Here is a 7633-nt window from a genome sequence, read left to right as displayed (position 1 = left end):
TTTTTTTTTTTTTTTTTTTTTTTTTAAATAGAGATAATGGAGAGTTTATTCTGCCCTTGTAAGGGTGCTTCATCTGGTGAATCGTGATGGATCTGAAAGCGGATAGATGTGATGATTGGAAATGGTTTTTTAACTGTGACAGATTTTTTGAGAACTTGTTTACTGTGTGCCAAGCAAAGAGTGTCCTATCCCACATCTCTCACTTAACTGTCATCTCAGCCCTGTGAGGTGGGGACACTATTATCACCTCCATTTTACACATGCAGAAATTTAGCCACAATGGAATACGTGGCACCATGTCACTCACACAGCTTAGTATGAGGCAGAGTGAGGATTTGAATACAGGTAATTTACTCAGGATCCCATGCTCTTAACCACCAGGACTTTGCGTTTTAGGGGAAGGCCAAGTTATCTAGGACATCATCCTTGATTGTTAACTCTTTTTTTCAGATGGCAACTCTCGGGGAAGCTCGCCTAAGGGAAATGGAAGCCTTGCAGTCTCTCAGACTTGCCAACGAAGGGAAATTGCTGTCACCTGTCCAAGATGTGGATGTAAAAATCTGCCTATGTCAGAAGGCCCCAGCTGCCCCTATGATTCAATGTGAACTCTGCAGGGATGCTTTCCACACCAGTTGTGTGGCGGTACCCAGTATTTCACAGGGCCCCCGAATCTGGCTTTGTCCCCATTGTCGGAGGTCAGAGAAACCTCCATTAGAGAAAATTCTGCCCCTGCTCGCCTCCCTTCAGCGTATCCGAGTTCGCCTTCCTGAGGGAGATGCACTTCGATATATGATTGAAAGAACCGTGAACTGGCAGCACAGAGCCCAGCAACTGCTTTCGTCAGGGAATCTTAAATTTGTGCAAGATCGAGTGGGCTCAGGACTATTATATAGCAGATGGCAGGCCTCAGCAGGACAGGTGTCAGACACAAACAAGGTGAATCTGGACTTTCCTTATTGGGTTGTTGGAATTTGCAAAGCTCTGTATCTTTCTCTCGAACCTGTAGCTTTGGTATTGCTATTCCCTTGGTGATCACTTTACTGTTAACAGCACCCACTTTACCTGTAGCTTCCCACTTCAAGACCATGCAGCAGGTACAACATATTCTTTTAGTTTCCTCTGCTCCTAATAGAAGTTGTTTCTCAGGCACTCTTTCTATAGAGCACATATTTAGCTTTTCACAGATACCAATGATTTTTTCATTTATATGTGTGCTGACCCATATGTGTCTTACGTATATGTCTATGATGTTCCTTTAAGTCTTTGCTTCACTAAAAAGTTTTTTACCCTGCTTCTTCTCATGTAAGTCAGTTAGTAGAAAGGGAAAACACTTCCTGCCTTTCATCTCTTTTTGCCCTTTAAGGGAACATATTTTTTGGAAGAAGTGTTTGAGCACTGTGTTATTTCAGAGGAAAGCTCCTGGGTTATACACCATTTGTGATCTTTCTGCCAAAAGCCAGATTCTTTTGACCATCACTGGATGGGCAGAGTTTTCTGTCATCTTCCATAGGTGGCTGCAGTAAAAGAATGTGAAGACAATAGAAAAGTACAATCAGGAAGGCAGTATTCAATCTTTATGAGGTTAATCTGATGGTTTTTAAATTTGCTAAACATCTCCGTACCAGAGATACCACAACTCTCTTGTGCCATATGAGCACAGACACATGGATTATATGAGTTACATTGTTGATAAGATGAAGACCAAAAAAAAAAAAAAAAAAAAAAAAACACCCAAAACAGTCTGTCATATTTATTTCCTTGGTTTTTTATTTCTTTGCAGGCTTCTGAAATATAGTGCCTGACACATAGATGATGAATTAAATATTTGTTGCATAGATGAGTTGTGGCATTGTGCACACTCCCAAAGTGGAGTCATTGGTGTTCTTTACCCAGGATGTGCTAGGAGTTTACCCTTCTTAGTAAAGGAAAAGGACACAACTATTATATTAATCCATGGTCAAAGGAGTGTTTCCCCTGGCTCCTTTAATATAAAACACTAAGGAAGATAGGAAAGTGGTTATGGATGATTTCTGACATTTGATTTACTCGAAGGGGTACATACGTGTTTATTGTATTTTAACCTTCAATAAGGAGAATTAGAAAAGGATTAAAAGGCTGTATGATCTGTTCTCACACTGAGAAAGTGGCTTATTTCCCAATGGTCTTCTTTACACCCCTGAAATCAGTCCAAGTAAAACTGGAAAGAGTAAAGGCTTGGTATTTAGGAAGATAAAAGTTGATTTGGCCAGTTCTGAAATGCCATAAGACTCTTCAGCAGGGGAAAATCAAGTTGTTTTTTTTTTTTTTTTTTTTTTTTTTTTTCCTGGTTGCCTGCCTGGGTAATGCAACCTACTGTCATTGGACTAATGGGAGTATTTTTAATCCTGAGGAGATTTTATTATAAAACATTTTCCCTCCATTAGGTATCTCAACCTCCTGGCACAACATCATTTTCCTTGCCTGATGACTGGGACAACAGAACCTCATATTTGCACTCTCCCTTCTCTACTGGACGAAGTTGTATCCCCCTCCATGGTTTGTATTTTGTTGTTATGTTGAAGGCTGGATACTAATGAGTGATCTTGTATTACTAGGTTTTTGTTATAGATGATCAAGTACCATAAAAAAAGACTTTATGCTGTAATGTAGGATATAAGCTATTACATATTTGCAAAATAGGGAAGGGATCCTATTTGAAGGCTTATAAATGCAAAGGAACAGAGAGGAAGACTTTATATCCATTGTCCTCATCAACACCAAGCTGTTAAGTCAGATGCTAGTCATGGGCTCCCTTGTTGCTTCATTACTTAGGAGACTTGAGAATCTTAGGGATAATCCACATTTACTAGAATCCTGATCCTTAGTCATAGCATCTCAATGTGTGTCCAGTAATGTGGTTAGACCTCCTTGATCTACTCAGATTGTTCATGCTGTGGCCATCAGTTTGTTTCTGTGCTTTCCGTTAGAAGCCATCAAGGCAGAAGTACAGTTTTTTCTGCGTTCGCAATAAGTTAAATGAGAAGGGGATTCAGTGTATAATTAATACTAGTAATCAAAGACTTAGGAAATCTAGTTTTGGCTCTGTTTATTATATTGTGGCTTTAGGCACATTAAGTAAACCTCACTTCAACTGAAGGTAATTTGTAATATAAGAAGGAGAGGGTAGTAGTGGTATTAGGGACAGTCCTTCTATTTGTCTCATAAACCCAAATGTGAATGTGAAACACCCTTTGTTGTTATTTTGATTTGGTCTGGTGTTTTACAGGCGTTAGTCCAGAAGTGAATGAACTGTTGATGGAAGCCCAGCTGCTCCAGGTATCCCTTCCTGAAATTCAGGAACTTTACCAGACTTTACTTGCGAAGCCAAGCCCTGCTCAGCAGACTGACCGAAGCTCACCAGTGAGACCCAGCAGTGAGAAGGTGAGTGTCAGAGGCTTCTGTGGCAAGGCACAGTCTGGGGTGGGGGTCTGCTTGCTTTTACTCCTCCAAACATAACCAGGCAGCTGGTGTGAGCACTGGGTGATTAGACTGAGGATGACCCATTTTGAATGTTGACTTACCTGAAGGATACTCCTTAATGTCCTGTTTCTTAACATAGTTAAGGATACTGCGGCTGCTGCCACTTCCTTCTAATGAACTCACCGACCCATCACATTTAACGCCCCTGAGAATATAGTTAGGATAGAAATCTGCTAGGGGCTGGGCACGGTGGCTCACGCCTGTAATCCCAGCACTTTGGGAGGCTGAGACGGGCGGATCACGAGGTCGGGAGATCGAGACCATCCTAGCTTACATGGTGAAACCCCGTCTCTACTAAAAAATACAAAAAAACTAGCCGGGCACGGTGGCGGGCGCCTGTAGTCCCAGCTACTCAGGAGGCTGAGACAGGAGAATGGTATAAACCCAGGAGGCGGAGCTTGCAGTGAGCTGAGATCCGGCCACTGCACTCCAGCCTGGGCGACAGAGCAAGACTCCGTCTCAAAAAAAAAAAAAAAAAAAAAAGAAGTCTGCTAGGAAGCCTGAAGCCAAATTAGGGAAGAACTTCACTAAAGATAGCATGAGGGCTGATGTTGACATTTAGAATTTCATTTTTCATTGTGATACCAAGTAGTATGGCACGATCATTGAATGTATTCAGTTAATGCACCTTACTCCTATATGGTGTGGGGGTGTACATCCTTCAAGAAGGAAGATTATTAGTGTGGTTCCTCAGGAGCCTATCAGTCAAAGGATAGACATAAACACCTAGACAAACTACAGAGTAGTCAGTCATTCAGGCATTTGGTGAAAGGAAGACTCTTAGTGGGCACTTCTCCATCTTCTGGTATTGGTTGGCTAATTTGAAGGCTAATCACATCTTTAACATTACTTTTTCCGGTGATCCTTTGGTAGCACTAACAGTGACAGGGAAAGGAAGTATGTTAAACCCAAACTGGTTGTCTTCTATAAGACTGGGAAGGGAGTGGTTAAGATGCAGTATTTTTTTGTGTGTAAATTGGGGGATCATCTGATTTCTAATTTACGTGCTCTCTTTAGCTTCATTAGTTTTAGTAATAGGTGAACCATAGGCTAAAATTGAACTTTCCTATCTTCCACCCAGAATGACTGTTGCCGAGGGAAGCGAGATGGAATTAACAGTCTTGAGAGAAAACTGAAGAGACGCCTGGAAAGAGAGGGCCTCTCCAGTGAGCGGTGGGAACGAGTTAAGAAAATGCGGACCCCCAAAAAGAAGAAAATCAAACTGAGCCACCCCAAGGACATGAACAATTTCAAGTTAGAGAGAGAGCGTAGCTATGAATTAGTTCGTTCTGCTGAAACTCATTCCCTGCCCTCAGACACATCCTATTCTGAACAGGAAGACTCTGAGGATGAAGATGCCATCTGCCCAGCTGTGAGCTGCCTGCAGCCAGAAGGAGATGAGGTCAGTGAGGTTTGGGCCATAGAGGACATGCTTTCCCTTAACTCAGAAACCCTGTAAGCTAGACCTCATCTCGCTGGGTCTTTCTCCTCTGCTTATCTGCTTTGAGCTGATCTGAATGGATTGCTCAGCCCTTCCCCCACTGATATCTCTGCTTTTACCATCGTTCCTGGGTCTCCTCCCTTTTCTTGAAGAAACTCTTGTTCTTCCCTTTTTCCTTTTCTTGCTCTTCCAGCTTTCACCTTCCCGGCGCTAAGAAGGTGGGAGGGATGCTGATGTGATGCCCTGTGGCTTACTTATCACAGGGCAGCGCTGTCTTAACCCCAAAGCAGACACGACTTGAAGAATGACTTTGATTCGGTTGCTTTGGCTAGGGGGCCAGCTACACTCATTTGGCTTAGCTGTTGTGCCAGAGGTCCCGGTGGTGAGACAGTGGCCGTTATTGGCAAACGGCCTGAATTTCTTGAGGCTGGCCTGCCCAATTTTGAATCCATTTTTTTCCTCTGAAAACCCCATCTTCCTGCTCTTTGTAACCAGGTGGACTGGGTCCAGTGTGATGGCAGCTGCAATCAGTGGTTTCATCAGGTCTGTGTTGGTGTCTCCCCAGAGATGGCAGAGAAAGAAGACTACATCTGTGTGCGCTGTACTGTGAAGGACGCACCAAGCCGAAAGTAAAAAAAAAAACAGATACCCCCCTACTTAATGTAATTCAGGACTCCAACCAAGAGGATTTCTTCAAATCTCAGCAAAGCTACAGGACTGGTACTCAAGCCAGCCTGTAAACGGTGCTATTTCTATTCATTATGGGATCATTTTTCCAGGACTCTTTGAAGAAAAGAAAAAACAACTAAAAAAATTTTTGACACTTTTTGTATTTTTTCCTTAAGAGCTATTTGTGGTTGTTGAGGTTTGAAAAGCTGACTGTTTTTTGCAGGGGTTCCCACCAATTTGAAGGCATTGAAGCTTGCACCTTTTCATGTACAGCATTAAAATTTTACCTCTCTCTGGGATTTACCAGCTTAAGAGTCCAACTCACTTCCAGTGCCCAAAAGGGCACCTACCAGAAATTCCAGTAAATCCTCATTTGAGGAAACCCTCCCTTGTTTACTCTGTTACCACATTGGGGAAATTTTAAGTTTTCACTTTGGGGTTTTGTTTGTTTCTTCTTTTCCTTTATCCACTTTTCTTTTTCCTGGTAGACTAGGTTTATTTATCTGAGCAATAACTTCTGTGTTGGTTTCAGTGGCTGGAATTAAAACAAAACAAAACAAACTTCCAAACAGTGTGTTGGTGCTTTAGCGATTGATTGATGTACAGAACACAAATGTCTAGTTTCTAGTGTCACTGATGAACTAGTGATGTAGAAAAGAGACCTCTCTGTAAGTAATTGCCACAGCTGTATTTTGGCTTTCTCCCTGTCCCTTCCTTTCTCCCCTATTTTTTGGTAGCTTGTATCAAATGTTACAGTTTACATTGTGGAATAAATCCTTCGTCCTAACAGAACACTAAATGCTGATTATTTAGAGCCATTAGAGCACAGCTTCTTCTGCCCCTCTACTGTTGCACAGCCAGAAGGGGCTGCTTGCTTTTGCCTCTGCCCAACCAGGTTGCAGTAGCAGTGGATGTTAGCCTGCAAACAACATTAGGGGATTCTTCTTTTGTGTCCTGCTCTGTTTGGTGGGCCATATGCCTACAGCCCTCACTAACAAAGAACCCCTCTGTCTTCAAGGACTAGAACCTATCTTTAAAGCCGTGCTCTTTTAAAATAAGCTTTCTCCGAATGTTGACAAATCACTTCAATCCTCAAATCAGTCCTCCTTGTGAAATGATGCCTTTATTATATGTGAATTGACAGGGGAACTTGGTTTAGGGTTAAGACGTTGGAAGGAAATCTAAGGAAAATTAATCCTCATAGAGGTCCGGGTTTAGTGTATGTCTTGAGAAGAGACTTGTGAATTCCCAGACTCTGCCTCCTGGTTTCCTTTCTCATTTCTTTCTAACTGTAGCTATCATTACGGCTGTGGATAGCCCATAACTATTTTCCTTGCTTTTCTTTTTTAAAGGGCTCTCTTCTGCACTGGAGAAGACATTCTGATGAATGGACTTTTGCTTTTCCTATTCTGTTGCCAATTTTTGTTTTCCCCACATTCTATAGCCATAAACCTGAAGATGAGTAAAACTGGTGGGTCTTTAATAAAACAACAACAAAAACAGCAGTTTGTGATATAGCAGAGATTTAAATGTACTCTCCCCTTTTATGCACTTCAAATAATTAAATCTCTTTAAGAATGACTTCTAGTTGTCTGCAGTTTTCTGCAGTTGTTGTGATGTTTCTCCTCATCTGATGGTGGTTCTGGGGCAAATAGAGAAGAGTAGTCTCCAGAGTACAATCTGGAATCATCGTGGTTTGGCCTTGCCAGTATTCAAATTCTTAGAACCCCCTCCATCACCCCCGACATTGAGATAGGATGCCAGCTGTCCCAGTCCTCACCTTCCATTGAGAAATTAAGCTTAAAAGGAGACCCTGCTGCTAATATAAAGCCACTGCCTTTAGAGAGCTTTTGCCATCTAGTAAGCACAACCCCTGCCCCAATCCCTACTAGTTTTTCTTCTTCACCTGTGGGTGGTACGTAGTCATTGACAATAGCATCTTTGAGGAGGTCAGATCTTTGTATCTGTGAGTGAGGCAGAAAAGGTAGGCATGTATGTATTTGA

The 7633-nt window shown here is 42.1% G+C and overlaps 1 protein-coding gene across 1 annotated transcript in view; it reads left to right on the top strand.

Moving 5' to 3' along the window:
• The window catches only part of KDM5B (lysine demethylase 5B), a 57404-nt gene extending 50194 nt beyond the window's left edge, over positions 1 to 7210 (top strand). Inside the window, exons 22-26 of the mRNA XM_017896446.1 lie at positions 451 to 936; positions 2424 to 2535; positions 3266 to 3420; positions 4601 to 4921; positions 5456 to 7210. Of these exons, the coding sequence (XP_017751935.1) occupies positions 451 to 936; positions 2424 to 2535; positions 3266 to 3420; positions 4601 to 4921; positions 5456 to 5593 (1212 nt within the window). The 3' untranslated portion in view covers positions 5594 to 7210. The remainder of the gene's footprint in view (positions 1 to 450; positions 937 to 2423; positions 2536 to 3265; positions 3421 to 4600; positions 4922 to 5455) is intronic.
• Positions 7211 to 7633: the final 423 nt, after the last annotated feature.

Source organism: Rhinopithecus bieti, unplaced genomic scaffold (assembly GCF_001698545.2).
Source record: "Rhinopithecus bieti isolate Rb0 unplaced genomic scaffold, ASM169854v2 scaffold_24392, whole genome shotgun sequence".
Classification (NCBI taxonomy): domain Eukaryota; kingdom Metazoa; phylum Chordata; class Mammalia; order Primates; family Cercopithecidae; genus Rhinopithecus; species Rhinopithecus bieti.
The sequence above is the reverse complement of the archived record's forward strand: the minus strand, read 5'-3'. Positions and strand labels throughout refer to the sequence as shown.